The sequence below is a fragment of the Enoplosus armatus genome, chromosome 15, assembly GCF_043641665.1.
Source record: "Enoplosus armatus isolate fEnoArm2 chromosome 15, fEnoArm2.hap1, whole genome shotgun sequence".
NCBI classification, from domain to species: domain Eukaryota; kingdom Metazoa; phylum Chordata; class Actinopteri; order Centrarchiformes; family Enoplosidae; genus Enoplosus; species Enoplosus armatus.
The window spans coordinates 2,542,277-2,564,728 of record NC_092194.1 but is presented as its reverse complement, the minus strand read 5'-3'; the positions used below and the strand labels follow the sequence as shown (position 1 = coordinate 2,564,728).

The window sequence follows — 22,452 nt, the reverse complement described above, 5'->3', positions numbered from 1 at the left end:
ACAGAGGTTGTAAACATGGCGGCGGACGGTATGGTGCTCACCAACCACGACCATCAGACCCGAGTGGGGATTCTGACGGGTAAGGAGACTGTTTGGCAAAATGTGGCAAAATGCTCCCCGACGGCGCACCTCTGTGCCGTTTTGCCGTCGGTTGCCTGTGCACCTCGGTGTCACGATACGAGCTGTCTTCGCTGCCAAGCTAGCTGTCGTTAGCCTGTACACGCTAAGCTAACCGGTTCCGTTGACTGTCATTGCTCTAACGTTAGCTGTGCCTGCCTTTTGACAGGTCGGACAGATGTGGAATTTGCTTGGAAACGGCGTCATTTTGCAATTCGGTGTTGAAGTTTGTAATGTTTACGTGCACATGTGAAAGCTGGCCGTCACATTCAGTGTTGTACTAGATAGCTACACGACAGTGTAACGAGATATTTTAATCAGCGTCAAGTGAGACAGTAGGAAAAAGAACGCTCAGCGAAGACTTTCAAAATTAAGGTTTAGTCCTGGGCGAGCATGCGCTGCGAGGGGTTTTGAACTAAATTTGGCGCTTTTATTCTGAAAGCAAAAGCACCACTCTTCCGGTCTCGCTGTGCTGTATGTTGCCACCTTCACGCAGGGGAACGTTATATTTTCTAGCAATGTAGCGTTACCGAGCCTACATCAGCTGCATTATTCATGTCCCTTTGCAGATCCGATATGCTGGCCGCAATTTGGGGGTGCTTTTCATTACACATTTCTTTTTACGGTCATTTTGACAGCCATTTCATTTGGGCTCCGTGCCGTGTGTTTTTCATTTAACGCCGAAGTGTACATTTATTAATAATGAATCGTGCGTTTGGTGGCTATTAACAGCTAGTTAGAAGGCAAGGCGCAGCGCCAAAGCGAAATGAATTCTGTTGTGCATGTTCTTGAAGCAGCTTCCCTAATTAGCTCAGCTGATGTTCGCCTGTGCGAGTCGTGCAGAGGGGGACTGGGACCAGTACACAGCCGCGTGACAGCCACCAGTCACCAGTAGCCCTGCCGCCTCCTTGCCAAGGCAGGGGGAGACGTGAGAATAATGCTAAGAGGATGAGAGCCAGCAGCTGGCTGGGGAAGTCTGTCGTGGTTTTGATGAGCTAGCATCGGAGCTAAGAGCAGCTAACCCTGCTGTTCATCTGTTCATCCAGTTGACAACCACAGCCCCCCTCCCGTCACATGTTAACACACGTTCCCCACCCGTTCGTGTGGTGTGTGTGTGTGTGTGTGTGGGAATGTGCGTTTTTCCTTGTTTTAACACATAAGACTTGGGTGAAGTTTAGGGCGCAAATATGAGGGTTTAGAACATTTGATTTTAGGCATGCTTAAGGTTACATATATGGAGCAAAAGGTGTTGACAGTTAACACGTACAAACTGTTGGTTCTGCTAGCCGAAGTCTCGCAGGCTAATCAGCGTGATGTGAGATTTGGCCACCTGTGATGCGCGTTCATTAAGCCGAGGAAAATAACTCTGGATTCTGCTAATTGTGAATTTTCTGTTTTCTTTTTTTTCGGACTTGATGATGTAAATAAGGGCAATTTACGTGTTTGTACTTGGAAGTTGATGCACCTCAAAAAAACAAAACAAAAAAAAGATCCGCTGATTTACTCTTTCACAATTTAAATAATTTTGTGCCAGGGTGCATCACGTGACAGACCCGGAAGTTGTAATTACACAGTTTGTCCGCAACGTCAAACTGACTTCAAAACCCACTGGGGGTGATGGCCACTGTAGTTTATTTTGACTCGGTCCCAACATACACCTTAATGTTGCTGTAACTAGTCACTGGCGCACCACATGCAAATTAATCCTCCGCCAAAAATAGTCCCCAACAGATGCACTGTTACCTCCCTGCCTGAATTGCAATTGTTTAAGGCGGATGAGATGAGATCTTCAGTAGGGACAAATTAGCTTCGATGAGCTCCAGTACAAATACATTTGAGTCACAGTTGAGCATCTGTTTTTCTGAAAAATGGCTGCCCATCAAAGCTTGAAAAAAATAGTTAATCTGCTGCATTATGAAAACAGTATTTTTTTTTTTTAATCCCATTTCCCAAGTTGTAATTCTGTTCCCTGTCCTTGTAGCCAGAAATGTCACACCTCCAAAATACAGACACGTTATTTTGTTTGAAAATATCAATACGGACAAATCTAGTTTATAAGCTGTTTTAATTTTGGTTCACTCAAGGACATAGGTCAAGTGTGGCTAACCTCTCTGTTTGGTTAAGGAAATGAGAGTGGAAACTTGGGTAATGGGTTACCAAAATATTTTCCATTGTGTGCAGCGGAAATAAATGTCTTTTTTATCCAGAGGAGTATTCTGGAAATACCTTAAGAACAGTGTTAAGTTTTATTAAACAATCTGGGGTTTAGTTTCTTTTTGGGAAAACAGATGATTGTAAGCTAAATGCAATGACTGTGTGAGGCAAAAACTGGGGCAGCTGACGGGGTAGGGAAAAGTACTAAGTGACAGACTAATACATGGCTGGTTTTGATACTTTCATGGAAATTGTTGGCAATAAGGAGGATATATAGAATAACACCAGCCTTAACTTTTAAAGAGCGGACTTGGAGCACTACGAGTCCAAAAAGAATTGCTCGCAATGAAGAGTGTGTACAAAATGTGGATGCATGGTGAGGAAATTGCCACCAGTTGAGGATGGGGGCGCTGGTGGGGGTCTGCTACTAATTATACAATTAAAATACAGGAAATGTGCTAAAAAAAAATGTATTAGCCGACATTAGCTTTTCACAGAAACACCGGCATCGGCGTTGTTGGATAAATAACAGGAAATGGTACGTTTAGTTTGTCATTTAGAAGCAATGTCTCCATCATATAGTTTGACCTCCAGAGAGCACTGTTTATTTTTCAGTACATAACCTGGTCACAATTGGTTAAAAGGGGAATTTAAGAGATCCTTGTTTGTTTATGAGATGTGCCTCAAAAATCCAGCATTGGTGGGTCTTAAAAACTCAAAGGGCACGGGTGCTTCTAGTTTGCATGTCGAAGCCAAAAGGCTTCACATCAGTTCACCTACAGCACCGGTAATTTAGCTTTGTCTTGTTATCCATCCTTGAGAGATTATATATCAGTTGGTGACATTTGTAATCTCAGCCTTTGCCAAGTCACACAGTCAGGACCTCAAACTATATTGTTAGTTGTACAAAAAGCTCATCAAGTTAGTAAAATACAATAAAGCACAATAGAGCTTATGAAACTTTTAAAATCATACACTGTATCTAACCTTTGGTTGACGTCAGGAAGCCTCATGGTTGAATTTCCACTATTGGATGCAGCCAAATCTGTCACAGCTGCACATTGGTGAAGTTTCTCTTTATTTTCTCTCTTTTATTTTTAATATTTATTAATTTATTAGGCAAGTTAGGGGGCTGAATGTGTTTTTTTTTTTTTTGTCAAACATGGGTATAAGGGGTTAAAGTGTGTCTGATGATACAGAGCAGGAGAAACATTTGATTTAAAATAAACCACGAATAAGTGTTGATCTGCCGTTTGTAGCCTAAAAAGGAATTATAACTCCATATATTAATGTGTTATTTAACAATATTGTCCAGGTGCCATTTCCTTTTTTGAACATGGTACACTCCAGTTTCCTTTGGAAAACTGACAAAATGGCATCTTCTTTCAGTGTGGAAAAAGTGATGAGACACAGAGATGCAAAAACCCTCAATTGAAGGTCTGGGTAATAATACTAATAACATTAATATGGTGTACATGTGTGAACTGACATCGAAATGTCTCATTGGTATCATCTGCGGTTCCACTCTTTTTGTCGACAGGCAGCGTATCAATGATCAGTTTTATTTGAAATGTGTGATCTGTAAAAGTGCGTCACCCTCCTCCTGCTCTCTTGACCTGAACCTCCCTCTTCTTCAGTCAGTGACAGCTGTTTCAGGAACCTGGCCGAGGACAGGAGTGGAGTCAACCTGAAGGACCTGGTCCATGATCCTTCGCTGTGAGTCCACACACAGACAGGTCTACAGTCTGCACACGCACACACACACACACACGCACATACACCTAGACACTTACTCTATCTTTGTCACCTCCTGCAGGCTAGGAGGAGTCATAGCAGCCTACAAGATCGTTCCAGATGAGATCGACGAAATCAAGGTACGGGTCCTCGCTTTGAGTTCACTAGCAATCCCATCGCTCACCGCACACTTTCTTTCTGGCACTCAAAAAGGGGTTTTAAACAGTCATAGAGAGAAGCCACACTTGATAACCGAGGTGCAACACAGAGTGAAAACGGGGGCCAATTCCTCCTTGCGTACCTCCCGAATCTTTGCTTGTCTGGCTCACAAGTCAGGATTCCTCACTTCAAAGCTTTTCCAGCCACTGAGCGAGTGAGAGTCCCTGTGGGGAAAACCCTCTCTTGAGGTGCTGAGCAGCACCTTAGAGCTGGTAGGGATCGTCTTACTCAAGGACACTTGAGCAGATGTTTGTCACCGCTGGAGTTTGAAAGAAAGTGTCTTCATCCATGGCAGCTGCCTGTTGGGCCCATGGTATTCCAGGTAAAGAGGACGCACGGTGTAGTTGTTAACTTTGTGTGTGTGTGTGTGTTTTTACATGTGTACAGGAAACTCTTTTGGAGTGGTGTGACGAACTCGAGCTGAATCTCATTCTCACTACTGGAGGAACTGGCTTTGCACCACGAGATGTTACACCTGAGGTACAAACACAAAACTCGAAAACAAAAGTTCAGCTCAGTTAATGCACGAAAGCAATGCTTTGATAATAACTGAGTCCCGGCCTTTGTGTTGCAGGCCACCAGAGAGGTGATAGAGCGAGAGGCTCCGGGTATGGCTCTGGCCATGCTGATGGGGTCACTCAACGTTACACCTCTAGGCATGCTGTCCAGGTGAAGGACTTGATATTTTCACTTCTGTTTGTGTGTGTGGTGTCCAGTCCTGCTCTAATCCTGCTTTTTACTCCACTGTCTCTCCAGGCCGGTGTGTGGTATCCGTGGCAAAACTCTGATCATCAACCTGCCAGGGAGCAAGAAGGGCTCTCAGGTAGGATCCTTTTGACTTAACTCAACTGTGCTTGCTCTGCACTCTGACAGAATGGTACACGTCCTTCTGCCTGTAAATCTATAGCTCTACCTAGAGTCACATGACCTTGTCGGGTCACAAATCTGATACGTGTTGCCTCGACTTGAAAAAAATGTTTATTGTCCTATTATTTATTACAATTACATTGACTATGAAATGTAATAGAATTTTAAAATAACATTTCATTTGGGGAAGAAGGAGTAATGACTTGTTAAGAACTTGGAAAAGCTAACTTGGACTCGACATGAGCATTAACTTAGGGAAAAATAGATTTTATGTAATTTTACGCAGTGATTTGGTGTTTCATCATTGTTGCCTTTCCTGACAAAAAATAGTGGATGGCGCCTTTTTTAAATGGATGTTGCAACTAAACCAAATCTGTTAAAGCTGTATTATTTATGTATTTAAGTGTTTTTGCCACTTGGGGGCAGTGGAACAAGCTGGCAACACAACATTGGCATATGATCACCTTTCACAAAGTTGTAAAGGTGGTATAAGGGGATGTATTAGAAAACAACCTGCAGAGAAGGAGCAACATTGCCACTCATTCGGAGCTGTGCTCCTGGTCACTTGAGGCACGTAAGTCCTCTTCGCTCTGGCTGTTCGTTTGGTGCTGAGCAGGTAGTGTACAGTGAGTGCTGTGAGACAGCTGTTGTCAGTGGAAAAGCTCCAAAAGCTACCTGCACTCTACCTCCCCGGCATCAAATGACAAGACTAGCTGGCGAACATAGTGGAGCATTCACCAGCTTAAGAGCCCGACATGTTTCTTAGGAGTTAGTGGAGGCCAAAATCAGAGCTAAAATGTTAAAAAGGGGGCTGAAATATTGGACTTACGTTCGTCAAGTGGCCACAAACACAACTCCAAATGGCTGCTAATGTTGCTCTGCGTCGGCTCAAAGTGTAGCCACCGTTTGCTAACGCAACTTTCAAAGGTGATAATATGTCAATGCTGGGTTCATGGCTTGTTCCACTGCCCCCAAAGTGGCCAAAACAAATTCAACGAATGCAGCTTTAAGTATCTACTGGATATATGAATAAACTTTAAGAGTAAGAAAATATGGGGCGAGCATAATCCTGCTAATGCCAGAAACCAGGAAGTGATTACATGCCTCAAAAGCTTTCACGTTTCAGGACTTTCAAGGGGGGTTGCAAACACAGGGTAAAAGAAGGTGACATTTTTGTTCCTGACTGGTGGGGCGGCAGCATTTATAATTGACCAGTTCCAAGAGTACTGTTACTGTTGATTTAATGTCTTCGGTTGCGCGCCGTGTTGTTTTCCCCCAGGAGTGTTTTCAGTTCATCCTGCCCGCTCTGCCCCACGCCATCGACCTGCTGCGCGAGGCCACAGTCAGGGTGAAATGCACGCACGCCGCCCTCGAGCAGCTGCCCTCCCCCTCACCGCTGATGGCCAACACGCACACCAACACGCACACCAACATGCACACCATGGAGCGCGGCACCCAGTGCGAGGAAGAGGAGGACGAGGAGGAGGACCGGAGGAGGAGTCAGCATGTGCACAACCATCACCACCACCAGCACGGCTCCTCCCACATCACCGCAGCCGCTATCGCTGCCAAGGTAACCGGGCGACAAGACGCGCGCCGCGAGCAGCTTCACGGCAAACCAAAAGCACGTAAAACGTCCCTGTCTTTATTCACTTTCCAAATAAAAATATTCATAGTCTGGATCAAGTTGAGGAAAAGGGTTGCTAACTTGGTCTGTCTTACAGTGTAAGTTAGCTTAGTTAGCACGGCTACCACAGGCCGCCCAAAGTAGCCGGAACTTTTAGTCCCAGGAACTACTTTTCAAGGGACCAAAAGGTTCCTTCAGTCCGTTGTCTGCGTTTCCACTGTGGGTCTAAAGACCAACAAAGATTTGGCAAATTACTCTTACATGTTACACGTCATTTTTGCAGGCAGCTGCTTTTATTTTTTTTTAAATGGTGGCTGAAATACAATGCCTAGTACTCGTCCAATCAGAAATGTTCAGCACCGCAAGCCCCACCCCCCAAAGTTCCTGTACTTTTGCTATTATATACTAAGTAATACGACGTTATTATTATTATTATTATTATTATTGCAGCATACTGCATGTTAGATCATTCACACATGATGGTGTATATGAAGCTGTCATTTTTAATAAAACAGTCTTATTTTAGGGGTGCAGCGGATGGTTTCATGGTTTAGATTGTATCAGCAAAAAAAAAAAAAGGGGGGGGGTAAGGGTTAGATTTAAATTAATTTAAAAACAGCATTAATTCTTGTAGGACTTTTTAGGATCCAAATTTTACTTAATATTTGGAGCAGCTTTTACATGACAATGTCCCCTTTTTGTGACTTCATTCATGAACCAGATCGAAGCACTCCATCTCATCTAATTCACCTGTCTGTCTGTGGGGGGCATCTGTCTGTCTGTCTGTCTGTCTGTCTGTGTGTGTTTGTGCGTGCCCGCGTATGTGTGTTTCCATCAGACGAGCCATGCCGTGGTCATGGCTAAAGGGGCTCCCTACCTGCCCGGCAACACACCCGCACCCCCCACTCATTTCACTTGCTCCTGTACCCATGACCAGCAGGTGAGACACTCGCATACACCCCCTCCTCTCCTCTCCTGTCATTGGTCAGTTCATTATGTCTTGTCAGTCATTATGGACAACAATTCTCTGAATCTGCTTTGCTCTGAATTTCTCAAAATGTGTCTGGAGCTTTTGCCAAGCCCAAAAGTGCAAGCTTATTCACAGTTAGCTTTTTAAGGTTAACCACATACTGTAACTTCCTTTATTGAAGAGCCACCAATATATAAATGTTAATTAAGATCATTTAATGTAATTATAACACTTAAGTTTTCACAAAAATGAAATGAAATGTGTACAGTTAAAGCTGCACTAATCAATATGTATTTATAGTGGATCAGTGGATCAAATGACTACCTGTAACTCTGCAGAACATTTTAGTGTCTTTCAGCTCATCGTTTCAGTTTTACAGGCAACTTTGCCGCTGTCATATTCATCACACATCTGCACCTCGTTTGCAGCAACAGCAGGCAGCTCTTTTCAGGTGAAAAGGCTCTGATAACGTGCACTGCCATGCCCTGCACCAAACAGCGGACAAAGTTAGCGGCTAGCTCGTGACGGAAGTGGAACGACTGCCAGCAAACAAGCTAGATATCTCTCTCAGGAGTTAATGGACACTGAAAAAGAGATTTAGATTCTTTAGATGGACACAAACAGGACTCCAAATAGATGCTAATAGTTTTGGCCATGTCTGCTGGAGCAACTGCTTACATGTTTGTCATAACAACAGTTTAGGGTGATCATATGTCAAAGTTATATTAACAGCTTGTTTGCGCTGCCCCCAGGTGGCCAAAACATATATTAATGCAGCTTTAAAAAAAACAAAAAGAACCAATCCAGATTTGGTTTGGGAGGCTATGAGCAATAAAAAGATTTGCATCATACGGGTAAAATCCATACACTTGCTTCAGGAAAGATACAGAAGGTTGCAAAAGTTTTGAATGAACTACGGGGCAGTTGCAGTAAAGCAGCTAGCCTCCCAACCAATCATGTGAGTGCTGATCATAGTTTCGACTCTCTGCTCATTGAGTGCGCTCAGCTGCTGTTGAAGAATCCAGTTAGCTAGATAAGAATTAACGGGATCATTTTAGCTGGCTAACGCCATGTCAGCCTGGATTAGTTAAACCACGTGTGAAGAACTGTAGTAAGTCTAGGATGACGCTGGCGGTAGAAAGCAGCAGTTTGTAGGTGTGATGGCTATTTACTTTACAGCTAAACTACCTGGGGGGAAAAGCTTTTCTGTGTTTTTAGAATAATTGAATAAATATTGAGCACATTTTCTGTGGTCAACTTGGTAATTCAGTGATGAGAACATAGACACTAAAATCATACATATGTGTCTGGTACATCTTTGACTTGAATGTTCCATACACTGCCGGAAAACGCTGGATTGCTCTGTCGGGGGTTGGGGGTGAGTTGCTGCCCCAAACGAAGGAGTTCTCAGGGTAAAATGGAGCTCGAGATGGACGGTGGCAGGTCGTGGTGGTGAAGGAGCTGAGCCGGAAAGCAAAGCTTTTGACCGAAATGAGTCTCCTCCGTAGGGTGTCTGGGCTCAGCCTTAGAGATAGGGTGAGGAGCTCAGACATCGAAAGGAGGAAGTGGAGGCGGTTCAGGCATCTGGTCAGGACGCCTTCCGGACCAGTAGGAGATCCAGAGGTAGAGTCGGAACACGCTGGAGGGATTGCGTATCTCATCCGGCCTCGTGATCTCCCTGTCGGAGCTGGAAAACGTTGCTGGGGAGAGGGACACCTGGACTACCCTGCTTAGCCTGCTGCCACCGCGCCCCGGCACCGGATAAGCGGAAGAAAATGGATGGAGGGGTGGATGCTATACACTTTAGCATACATAATCAGATTGAGCTCCAATTTCTCCCTATAGCCCAACGGCTGACCCTGATGTAGTTCTTCTACAAATAAACCTGTGCAAATCGGTTATAATTTGTTAACATATTTTGGTTTCGCATGGTTTTCCCAGTTGATTTCAACCCAGGTCCACGTTATATTAGTGTTGACAATTTCTCAAAGCATGCCGTATATTTTAGGAATGATTTTCTCCCTCCCAGGCATCCATTGGTTTCGGTTCGTTCCAGTCCAATATGAAAAATCAATGTGCAGAGACTCGAAACTTGCTTGCAGATAGGTAATCCCTCACAGTGAGCATCTAAGCCCCGTTCACTTCGGACCTTCTATTACCTGGATGTGATTTTACTGACTGCAGAGGTTCTGTTTGTTCCTAATCCCGCACAAATGTCCACAGAGGTTTATATCTCTCTCTCTCTCTCTCGTCCAAATAATGGAGGCTACAGTAAAATCTAGTAATGACAGATTTGATAGCATTTTGGGTGTCATTGAAAGACCCACCGAAAGATGGCGTAAGGTCAAATCCTTTGGTCAGGGATTTGGCCCGTCAAGTCCCCAGTCCCTAGTTGCTGACCTTATGTTAAGGAAAGCAGTGGAAAGACATTATCCACACCACTATCTCTCCTCACCGACTGTGATATATTTTAGTAGTCAATTGACAATAACTTGAACTCAAATAGTTACTCGTCACTAGTCATTTAATTAGTATAGTTTTAGACTGTGTACCCATAATCTCATTGTGCGTAAGTGTTAGCTGAAGCATCGGGCCAGTGATCTTATCAGGAAACGCGATTTTTGTGTCTTATGTTCTCGTGACCTGTGAAGGAAGTTCACCAGAAACTCTAGTGCCACAAACGGAACAAGTATAACGTGCATGAACAGGGAAAAATATAGCACTCCCCTATTTGTTTTAGTTCTAGGTTGAAGTAATAAGAGTTTGTTGCTGCACGTTCATGTAGACGCAGCTTTAGTTGACAGTACCATGACTAGCATTAAGTGTGTCTGTGTGTGTGTGTGTGTGTGTGTGTGCGTGTGCGTGTGCGTGTGTGTGTGCGCAGATCCCGGACTCTATCATTTCTCGAGGCGTTCAGGTGCTTCCCCGAGATTCCGCCTCTTTAAGCTCCACCCCTTCCGAGTCACCGCGGGCAACACAGGCGACCTCCCGCCTTTCCACCGCCTCATGCCCGACACCCAAGGTACACACAAACTTTTATACATGCGCACACACACAGAAATGAGCACTAAGAAATGAAGAATCGCTGAAAATTGAAATTCCTTTCCAACCATAAAAGTTGACAAGTTTCTTATATATATATGTTTTGCAAGATTAATAGAGCATGCCAAGAATATATGTAACGCTACCACTGATGGTAGTGGAAAGCTGTCCCAGCAGTTCCAAATACAAAAAAAAAAAAAGAAATCATTAAAGGACAGTTCCTGCATGATTGGAGTTTTTGCTTATTTCCTGGATTCCCCAGCCTTGTTTTGTCGCTGTCACTTATCATAACAAAGTCCCAGAAAAGAAGAGGTTGCCAATTTGAATTCCCAACTTCCAAAAGCAAGCTCTCATTCGGGTCATTGTCTGATTAGCTTGGTCCCAATGGAACCGCTGAGATCACTTACTAAGAGGTAAAGGAGTTATGGATGGGAATATTAAATGGGACTCCCGATCCTGCCTCAATTTGGCTCTCTCAATGGGTATGTTAATATTAGACCAAATGCAAAAGTTATTAGTCGGATGCTGGCATCCTGATTCAACCTCGCCAACAAAAAAACGTGACTGCTGGGTCTCTCGCTCACAGCGACGCATCACCCTCAAAGTAAAAGTCTCGGGACTTGCGTGCTGTTTGGAATTGAATGGGAGTGAATGAGACTGTGAGAAATATCTTCAGTTGTGGTATACTCACGTAAAAAATTGTCCCAATTAATGTTGAGGGATTAATAACGGGGGGGGGGGGTAGCAAAAACTCAAATTATGCTGGAATTGTCTTAAAGGTCATGTTTAAATGACTATAAATGCTCTAATCGTGGCCTTTACTTATTTTATACTTATATCACCACCTTTATTCCTATTTGTCCTGTAGTGAGAGTGCCATATATTTTATGGTTTAGTAACAAGCCTCCCTGTTTGCCATTTGAATTTGCTGTCTTAATGCAAATTCAGTCTAACGTACATTTGTCCAAAGCAGTCGTGTCTCACTCACCACTCTGGCGCTCTGAATTGGCCTTCCGTAACAGAAATAACATTATTAGTCACAATTCTGCTGTTAAGGTAGCATTAATGAAAGTCAACACTTCCTGCACAGATGTTCCACATTAAAAGCCTTCCAGCGGCCTTTAATCCCTCCGCTCCCTGGTTGACTGTTTAATTTGAAGCGAGACAGGTGGACAACGATGCACACCGACCCCAAAGTAGTCCCCATACTGAATCTTTGCAAGCTCCCAACAAGGCCTTCTTCAGGCAAACGTGATGCAGACCTTGTTGGTTGCCGTGTGTGTGTGTGTGTGTGTGTGTGTGTGTGTGTTTGTGTGTGTGTGTGTGTGTGTGTGTGTGTGTGGGCTACCGCTCCTTGTCCTTTCTGGGCTTTTAATTTGAAACGTGTGCAGGAAGTGTTGGGTTTCAGTGAGTTTAGTTTCATTTCGTGCTGTGGAAATGTACTTAACGCTGAATTGACCTCGTCATAACAGTACAGGAATGTTTGTGCCGGACATGGCTATTATTTGAATATGGCTGTATTTAACAATTCACTGTATTCATTTTTTTTTAAATTCAGTGGCGTCCTGCGTTGTTCTGTTAGACACAGAGCAGCTGGTGTTCATGCTATTTCCGTTTGCATGTCCTGTGTATTAGGCATGATTAACAGATAATGAAGGGGCGGTGTTCAGATCGTTCCTTCCGTACACTCTACAGCAAACAGTGACCACATGCAGAATGTCTGTCTGTCTCTCTGCAGGTTCAGTCACGATGTGGCAGTAACGAGAACATTCTGAGAGCCAGTAAGTGTGTGTGTGTCTCATTAACATGACATGCATCACTGTGGAAGAATATGTAGAAACGTTACGGTGTTGGCTTTTAGTAGCATATTGAACATGTACTCACACCCATTTTCTTTGATTGTGTGTGTGTGTGTGTGTGTGTGTGCGTGTGCGCGTGCAGGCCACAGCGCGGTGGACATCAGTAAAGTGGCACGTCGTCATCGCATGTCTCCGTTCCCATTGACATCAATGGATAAAGCCTTCATCACTGTTCTAGAGATGACACCTATTCTGGGAATTGAAGTCATCAACTACAGAGGTGAGTCTTCAGAAGTGTGTGTGTGTGTGTGTGTGTGTGTGTGTGTAGACCACAGGTATGCGCCATTTTATTCACACAGAGAAGAATATAAACATCACACACGTTAGTGGTTTAAGGCAGTTTGGCTCTCGCAAACACGTTGTAATTATCGTAGTGTCTTCCTCTTGGTCATCTTTGGAGTGTGTGTTGGCCTCTAAATTCACCTGGCTTGAGCTCTTCTCTGTAGACGGTATGGGTCGAGTGCTCGCTCAGGACATCTACGCCAAAGACAACCTTCCGCCGTTCCCCGCCTCTGTCAAAGACGGCTACGCTGTACGAGGTGAGACCACTAACAACGGGATCCATGATCCAAGTGCCTTTTTAAATTTCCCTCAGCTGCCCTCTGCATTCATCTATACGCTTACGTTTGTTTACTTCTGAATTCAAGCAAATTCTTCACACAGTGTTCTGTATTTAAGCGCACAGTCGTGAGCTGATATCCGTAATTAACTGCATTAACGTTATTAATTCATCAATTGTAGCTGCTGATGGCCCAGGAGATCGCTTCATCATGGGAGAGTCACAGGCTGGACAACAGGTCAGCTCTAATACACTAACACTGCGGTAATGTTAAGAGTACAATTTCCCCCCCCCGGGGATCAGTAAAGTATTTCTGATTCTGATTCTGATTGAATAACATGACTCAGTACCATTAATATTAGCAGCACTGCTAACAACAACATTAGCACTTCTGTGAATACAAACATTTCTAGTTATTTTAGTGCCGCCACGACATCGAGCACTGCTAAATAATAAATATACTACCTTCACCAATAGGAGCGCTACTTTCTTGTCTTGGACGTACAGACTGTATATACGCTCTCAGCCAGCCACATCACTGGTCTCATAGCTCTGAAACAGTTGAGCCGGTGATAGTGAAACAGCGATTCAAGAATAAAACACGCCACTTTTTGCCATAAACTCGAAGATAAAAAAGGAGGCAGCGATGCGCAGGATTAATGAGCCCTGATAATCGAACACTGTTGGAATATGTGTGGTTACTTTGGTGATATTTGCGTACTATCTAATCAGGGTGAACATCGTGGATTAGCTGTGCTGGCGCGCAGCATTTCTCAGATTGTACATTCACATTACATTCATTTGTAGATCAGTACAGCGGATTATTTATTTATTGACACGGATTTATATCCCACTTTTTTTTTGCAGATTTAAATGCATCCATTACTTGGAGGAGTGTTTTAAGGACATTTGTAAATATTCATTTTAAGGCATTATTCCGTTATTTTAGGGCCTTTGTCTTTGTGAACCACAAACAAGAAATACCACTGCTGCTCCTTCTAATCGTAGTGGGAGTGACACCAATGTCACGACTGTCACAGCACCCACCGGCAAAATTACTACTGTTGCCTATTGCCATTAACAGCTTTACTGCCGCTGCCTTATTAGAGTCAATATTGGCTCTACTGCGACCTCTGAAGTAGATGCACAGTTCCTGAAATACACTGGCCTCAATAAGCTTTGTGTGTGTGCAGCCCACCCACACCGTGATGCCAGGTCAGGTGATGAGGGTGACGACCGGGGCCCCGATTCCTTGCGGAGCCGACGCTGTGGTCCAAGTGGAAGACACAGAGCTTCTGAGGGAGTCTGAGGACGTAAGTGAGGATGTCACCTCGAACACCTAGTCGAGTTAAATACACTGCTGACGGGCTCAGCGCGCGGACAGTATGTGTTTTTCGTCAGCAGGTGCGGTGATATTGACAAGTCTGGCTTGTTTCAGGGCACAGAGGAGCTGGAGGTGAGGATTATGGTCCAGGCCCGGCCCGGACAGGACATCAGGTAGAAACAAACGGCCACAATACGCTGAAGGAGCTGAGTGGATGCTAATTGCTGCCAAAAGCTGCATTAGAAAGCCGCTAGCTAATTGTGATTATCACTTGTTTGCGCGTGTGCACAGGCCAATAGGGCACGACATCAGGCGAGGGGAGTGTGTGCTGGCTAAAGGGACACACATGGGCCCGTCCGAGATCGGCTTGCTGGCTACCGTGGGGGTGACGGAGGTCAGCGTGCACAAGTTCCCTGTGGTGGCTGTCATGTCCACTGGAAACGAGGTACACCCCCCCCACACACACACACACATGAACAGATGAAAATACACACTTGTTTTTTTGTAATTTTGGTTTGCTGCTGAATCCAGATGCCAGTTGAATCCCTCTGTGTGTGTGTGTTTGTAGCTGTTAAATCCAGAGGACGACCTCCACCCAGGGAAAATCAGAGACTCCAACCGCTCCACTCTGCTGTCCACCATCCAGGAACACGGATATCCCACCATCAACCTGGGCATCGTTGGAGACAAGTAGGAGCATTTGACTGAGAGCTTTTTTTCTGGGAAATTTAACGTTAAAAACCCCCCAAAAAGAACTAATAATAAAACCAATAAGAATATCGCGGGAGCTTTAAAAGACCATTTGATTAAGTGGTGGGATTTGTTCAAACTCCACATCTCCGGTTTGTCACGCAGGCTTTCCGTTAATGATGCACTCCCCACCCTCCCCACAACTAGTAAACTGAGTCTGGTGCACCCTGCGTGTTTGTGTTTGCAGCCCTGATGACTTGCTGTCCGCTCTCCATGAGGGTATCAGTCGCGCCGATGTCATCATCACCTCAGGGGGCGTGTCCATGGGAGAGAAGGTAACCTCCGACCCATGACCCGTCTCCTCAAACTAGCTAAAAGAACTCACCGACGCGTTCCGGTGGATTTTCATCAACCTTACACGTGCTCGTCTATACTGTTCGCCCTCCAGGTTTGCTTTCTCTGATCTAACGACATGCGAAAGCAGTTCTGTCTCACGGTCTTTGTCTGTGCTCGTGTGTCTTGTCAGGACTACCTAAAGCAGGTGCTGGATATTGACCTTCATGCTCAGATCCACTTCGGAAGAGTCTTCATGAAGCCAGGGTGAGATAGGGGAGGGGGTGGAGTCTGGCTGGAGTTATTTTCTCATTGACCCGTGATACTGTTCCGACGCCTTGAGGAAGAATAATGCCCCGTGTGCTTCTGCTCCTCAGTCTTCCTACTACATTCGCCACAGCTGACATTGACGGAGCGCGGAAACTCATCTTTGCGCTGCCAGGTAAACACGTTTCATGTGCGAAGGAAGTGGGTGTGTGTCGTTTTGGGTGTCTGTAAGTGTGTATCCCCTTGTTGCCCAATCCCCTGGACCATCTCACTAAGATTATCCTTCTGAAGCCACATCACCACTTCTGCACGTAGCCTTCACCTTTGGCACCAGAACAGAAGGCACACCGGGAAAAACCAGTTAAGGACTCAGGGTAGCACATTACAAGATGCAGGTTTTTTTTTTTGCTAGTATATATTGTCATTAAAAAAAAAAAAAAAAAATATATATATATATATATATATATATATATATATATATGTATGTGATCTTTTTCATAATATATATATCAAGTATTTGCCCATTGATACTCAGTTGAAAGGTGGGATAGTTTCGTTAAAAAATAACATAACAAACGACTGCATGGCATCTTACAAACATCGACTGGGACCAGACTCAGTCGAGCCGTGGTTAGAGCTCCAGGGTGTGTATTCTGACAGTCGGACTTGCTTTAGCAACGTAAGCCATTCCTCTCCCCCCCCCCCCCCAGCCCTGAACCCACATATAGCGCCCGCCTGTCTTGTGTGTCTGTACTCTTAGCTGTCATCGTCCGTGGTGTGTGTGGTCTGTTTATGGTACTGTGAGATTGACATATCGCTGATACTGGGCTAACAGTTATTGAGATCGGGTATTGGTCAGTCAGTAGCTTTCACGTCCAATAAGAAGAAGGTCCACCTCTGCCTTTGAGGACAGTTCTTCCCATTTTTGCCCCCTGGACCCTGTATCTCTTGATCAATTCCCAGCATGCATATACATTCACACCGAATGCTGACACTTTTTTTGAGCTGTATACCCTCATAAATAAACTAACGTACATCTTTTTCATCTTATTGTGACTTAAGGGGAACAAGCACCATCCACAGCACACACTGCACTCGCTTTACAGTCTTACAGTAGCCTTGGTGCGCCTTGCCATGAGTCAAATGTGATCATATTCTTACTTTTCTTGAACGTTGTTGCGCGTCAACGCTGGGAAATATCACGGTGATATGGACTTGCATGGACTTGTGTCTCTGTAGCAGGGTCTGACACACACACACACACACACACACACACACACACACACACACACACACACACACAATAATACTATACTGTTCCCATTTTTCTTATGGGTGTCTATGTGAATGTTTCCCTCGTGCTATGGGCCTTTACTACCTTTGTAATCCACAGTGCAGCTTGCTTTGAGGCCTCAGTTGCCTTCAAGTAAATCTTGCTGAAACGTTCTACTCTCCTTCCTCCTCAAAGCGCCATTCAGTGTCCGTGCGGACAGATCCGGCGATTTCCGTGCCAGCTCTGCATGCTTAATCTCTAAGTGATGCCAAAGTTTTGTGGGCGACGTGCTCGCAAAAAGTAAAACTGAGCTTCAGGTAAAGTTCATCATATTTCATTCGCATTTGTTTTAGCGGAGCTCCTGTAGTGTCAGGCTGCAACTCTTTTGGCATCACAAACTCATTCCGTTCCTCCGAGTAACTTTCTTGCCTTCATGAGGTGTGTGTGTGTGTGTGTGTGTGTGTGTGTGTGTGTGTGTGTGTGTGTGTGTGTGTGTGTGTGTGTGTGTGTGTGTGTGTGTGTGTGTGTGTGTGTGTGTGTGTGTGTGTGTGTGTGTGTGTGTGTGTGTGTGTGTGTGTTTTACAGCTGCCGCTGCAGCTGCAACTGTTGACCATGTTGGTTAGCGGAGTGGATCCGTGGGCCGTCCTCATGTCTCCCCCTTCCACACCTCACTGTTTGAAAACCTCTGAAGCAACTGACATAGTTTTTGTTAGGACCAACTGTGGGAAATAATGAAAAGATCGGGTTGAGGTTAGAAGTGGGCAGAACTGTCCTTTGAAGAGCTGCTAACAATTTAGTGTTCAGTATGCAGTCCTGTCTTACAATTTGATAAAATGTAAGATAACTGCACAAAACATTGGCTTAAAAAGCCCCTAAAGAACCCCAGTCTCTCTTTGACTAAAGCACTTTACTGTTAAAACAGTTCCACTGTTGTTTTCAGGGCTAGATGTCAGTAATGTTGCCATGGTAATGTAAAGGCATCCTGCAGTATAGTGTGTCCTGGGGCCTTAGTCTGGGCCCTTGTGATTTGGAGTGTGTCGTTCATTGCTGCGGTCTAGCACTGTATATGTATTGCTATTGTTATTAAAGGAAACTTCAACTTCAACAGAGAGACTGGGCCCTCCCTGCTGGAGGTCGTAGCCCCGGGTGAGACCGAGGCCAGACAACCACTAAGCCCCGCACCTAGAGGAAGTAGGTCCTGAAACTGAACCCGCAATGACCCGTAAAACGGCCTCTGACTGCACAGATTCACTTTCATCCTGCCTGGAGGAAGGACGTCCGGATTTCTTCTAAATTACCTTTTACCCCGAACAGCGCTAGATGCTGAGGCTAAAACACTGTAATGCAATATGACATGGGTATTGCACAATATGGACAGCGCATGTTTAGAAGCCACCATATGTCGCTTCAAACTCTTTGTGTAAAGCGTTTGACACAATGCAAGTGTCGTGTCAGTAGTGTACTGCAGTGTCAGGCAGCGAAAATATATAGTAGACACAGAGTAGGGGTTTCTGGCACAACTTCACCTACTTCCAAGGTGCCCGGAGAAGGGGAAAATGTCTGAAGACTGAAAACTCCAGCGACACCTGTAGTATATAGAGGAACTCCACTGTTAGGCCTGCGCGTCTCGGCTTGCGGCCTTCATCAGGGTCCTCATTAAAGACACATTACAAGGGACATTTAAGTAGGGTAGATATGAGGTAGGAAAAAGGTTTAAACATTTATGCAACACAACCAGTCACGTCCGCACAGATATCAGCCAAAGGGACAACGACCCAATAAAAACGCCTCAATAAAAGACCTTGGTACATAAACAGGAGAAGTGCAACTGGGAGGGGGGGGGGGGGGGGTGATACTTCCCCAGAGGTCAAAGTGTACAGAGGAGGTCAAAATGTGCCTATTTGATGTGGCATACTCCCGAGACGCCTCACAGTGGGCTTACAAGCCGAAAACGTGCCGGTCTAACGATAAAGTCGTTCTATATACTGCAAGTGTTTTGACCTCCAGGTCCACACTGACCCCCCATGGCATCTGTGTTGTGAAACACGAAATAACACACATATCACAGGCGTTTAATGGCAACACCAATATGATCTATTAGCTCCCAACCCTGAACCCCAAATGGCCCTTAAATGACCTTCAGGTGCATAAAGCCCCTCTTTGTACCAGAGGAAGTTGAAATGAGTGAACCCTACAAATCCCCTCTCACTCTGCATTTAGAATGTTGGTCATGACCCCTAGAGGTCCTCTAACCCCACAAATACTTCTTTAAATTGCCTATCAATGTCTACAAAACCCTGACCTCCAAGTGACCCTCAGTTAACTGACCGATGTGTCTTTCGGTCCTATACCCCAGAAACCACTCACCTAGGGTATTCATGCTTGTTCTTGATTGCCCAGCTCCTTGTCCCGGTCCTTGTTCTTTTCAGCCATCACGATGACCTCGACCCCTGACCCTCAGTCACCTCTGTCACTACCTGCTTATCCAGAACTCATTCCATGCTGCGTTGACATTGTTGTCAAAAACCAAGTCAAAAAGGTTCGGCACCAGGGGATGTGAGTCAGCCAAACAGCCAAGTGCCTTCTTGTCGCCATAATGACTTTGATGAAGTGTTATAAAGTCGTGCTTTTGTACAAAAGATACTTATTATTTCAATTCTTTGCAAAGATTTAATGTTCTTGGAAAAAGATTGCGATTGAATCACTGCAATGTACCGCAGATGTTTCGACCGAACCCGGTCTTTTTCAAGGCATCTTTTAAAAGACTCAACAGGCCCTGACCAGTTTTTGGTTACTTCTTAAGAATAATCACTGGAATATGAGCCATATTTGGTGCTGCTGTGGGAAACCACCACCATTTTTCCTTTGACAACAATCGCTCATCTCGAGGCACTTGTATGTCGCGTGTGGGTGTGGTCAAGGCCTAAAGATGTTAGCACCATCAGCGCTGTTATGTCAGCTCCTTTTTCTCCGGGCATCGGCCCACATTAATATATCTACACCTGCAGTTAAAGTTCACCTCCACTGAGATCTGTCCCAACCTGCCAGTATTTTGATAATCGTCAGTGTTCTGAAGACATTTTACAACTTCTGTTCAGCAAAAAAAAAATTCAAATCTCTCCACGCTGCCATTGGACACTTCACTTCACTTGACATGGAAGTCTAAAAACAGCAGTTCAGTTCCGACAGTTTTGCTGTCTTAGTGCAAGGTTTCCTGTGTTCTTTATGACTATAACATCAATATGTATTTATAGTAAGTACAGGGAATGTACAGGGAGATATTAGCAGCTAACACACAGGCTCGTACAGGGCAGTGCAAGACTTAGATGAACTGTATAGTTAGTGGTGTGCAGATTTTCCTCGACACAGTCGCCCCAGTAACCCAGTGTTGTGTTGCTTTCTAGGTAATCCAGTGTCTGCGGTGGTGACATGTAACCTGTTTGTGATTCCCGCTCTGAGGAAGATGCAAGGCATTCTGGACCCCAGACCTACAATTATTAAAGCTAGGGTAAAACACACACACACACACACACACACACATATAGAATATCACCAACCCACAAGGTCAAATTGATAAGACATTAGCATTGCAGCAGTGGCGTGTAAAGTATTGCGTGTAGAGGTAGTCCTTCAACTTGTGTGGTGACTAGTTCAATCCCCGCCTCGCTGCCGTGTCCTTGAGCGCGACACTGAATTCCTACGAGCTCCCAACGTACCTTTGAACTCACTGAGGAGAGGCCAAGATGAAAGAGATCAGTCATGCGTCACCTTAGTGTGTCCCATAAAGTAGCTAAAAACTGTCTGTCCCTCATGAAAAACCCACTGTTGACACGCTTATTTAGCTGTTTGTGGCAGAAATTGTCATGACGTTCAGGAGTGACCTTTATTTTAAAGTATTGCAGTATTAGAAGCTGTATCTTTGCCCACTGATGTGTAATAATTTGTAATATGTAATAATTGCTAAAGCAGTATTTTGACATTTTGGGGAATGAGCTTCTTTTCTTTTATCGTTGAGTGAGATCGGAGGATCAATACCTCTCTCGTGTTTGCATGGTAATGTAGCTGGTGCCAGCGGTTGGTTAGCTTAGCTTAGCTTAGCTTAGCGTAAAGACCAGAAACAGGGCAAAACAGCTGGCCTGGCTCCGTCCAAAGGTAACAAAATCCACCTACCAGCACCTCTGAAGCTCACTTGTGAACACGTTGTACCTCATTTGATGAAACCGCCCCATATTTAGTTTAATGGTGTTGATCGCCATCTATTCATCGACTGAAAATTCCCAGAAAATTGTATTGAAACAATGTACCTAGATAACAGTGTTTCTATACCAATAAAACCCAAAATGAGTGGCCTTGGACAATATCAAATCCATATTTCATGTGTCACGGGACATTTTGCGTGCCTGTATTTCAGCTTTCCTGTGACGTGAAGCTGGATCCCCGACCAGAGTACCACCGCTGTATTCTCACCTGGCATCACCAGGAGCCACTGCCCTGGGCTCAAAGCACAGGTAAGCGCAGGGCGTACGTACCCCTGCATGGAGCCATTTTTTTCCACGACAGAAAAACAGATGCAGCGTGTCATGAAATGTTAAATACATAGTCTGCAGAGATGAGACAGCAATGTATAAACACTCCAAATCCACCTTTTTAATGTAGGTGGTGTTTTGGAAAAGGTGCCTGTTTTGATGGGACCTTAATTACTGATGGACCAACCAAACAGCCAGTGTAATTTAAGATGGGAAATTAAAATGACTCACTCTGTCCCTCTTCCTCCAGGCAACCAGGTATCCAGCAGGCTAATGTCAATGCGTAGCGCCAACGGCCTGCTGATGTTGCCTCCTAAAACAGAGCAGTATGTGGAGCTGCACAAGGGAGAGGTTGTGGACGTCATGGTCATCGGACGGCTATGATGCAGGTATGTTATTTTCTCACAGGGGGGCCTATTACGTACATTTCACAGTGTACAAAGAAAGGGGGGCAGCGCTTCCAGTTGTAACGCCGAAATATTGTCTCCCCAGACTTCAATGTCACTCGCTACCGATTACCATGGCAGTGCCAGGACTTCCTGTCTGGACAGGAAACGGGCGGGGGCAGGAAGTGATGCATGTCTACCTGGTCGCCATTAGCTGTGATGTCATATGCAACAGCCAATCGGAGCCAGCGGAGGCTGAATCCTCATTGGTCTGCTCTGAGGAGATCACTGTATTTCAATGGAGAAAAAAATGTGAAAAAAAAAATATAAAATATGAGATTTATTCTGTAATATTATTATTATTATTATCCTGATGATAATGATTATTGATATTCTTAATTAATATTCTATTTATTATTATTATCATGGTTCTTATTGAATATTATCATCTTAGTAGTAATCATGCCCTCTTCTCTCCTGTTCATTTGCTTTGTGCGTTCAACAT

At 44.7% G+C, this 22,452-nt stretch overlaps 1 protein-coding gene across 1 annotated transcript; it reads left to right on the top strand.

Moving 5' to 3' along the window:
* On the top strand, nucleotides 1–22,245 carry gphna (gephyrin a). The gene is made up of 24 exons (XM_070919824.1): nucleotides 1–79; nucleotides 3,909–3,987; nucleotides 4,088–4,145; nucleotides 4,612–4,704; nucleotides 4,799–4,893; nucleotides 4,981–5,047; nucleotides 6,371–6,664; nucleotides 7,557–7,658; nucleotides 10,573–10,710; nucleotides 12,469–12,511; nucleotides 12,672–12,809; nucleotides 13,036–13,128; nucleotides 13,331–13,386; nucleotides 14,342–14,461; nucleotides 14,587–14,645; nucleotides 14,764–14,917; nucleotides 15,041–15,162; nucleotides 15,410–15,497; nucleotides 15,689–15,762; nucleotides 15,873–15,937; nucleotides 20,440–20,543; nucleotides 21,447–21,543; nucleotides 21,812–21,950; nucleotides 22,054–22,245. Exons 1-23 carry the CDS (start codon nucleotides 16–18, stop codon nucleotides 21,943–21,945), a joined length of 2,337 nt encoding a protein of 778 aa, XP_070775925.1. The 5' UTR covers nucleotides 1–15; the 3' UTR covers nucleotides 21,946–21,950; nucleotides 22,054–22,245.
* Nucleotides 22,246–22,452: the final 207 nt, after the last annotated feature.

Excerpts from the sequence above, each read along its gene's own strand:
- gphna (XM_070919824.1), top strand. The coding sequence starts at position 16 with ATGGCGGCGGACGGTATGGTGCTCACCAACCACGACCATCAGACCCGA. Across the intron at positions 4,146-4,611 it reads ATGAGATCGACGAAATCAAG|GAAACTCTTTTGGAGTGGTG; the intron begins GTACGGGTCCTC and ends ACATGTGTACAG. Across the intron at positions 15,763-15,872 it reads AGAGTCTTCATGAAGCCAGG|TCTTCCTACTACATTCGCCA; the intron begins GTGAGATAGGGG and ends TCTGCTCCTCAG.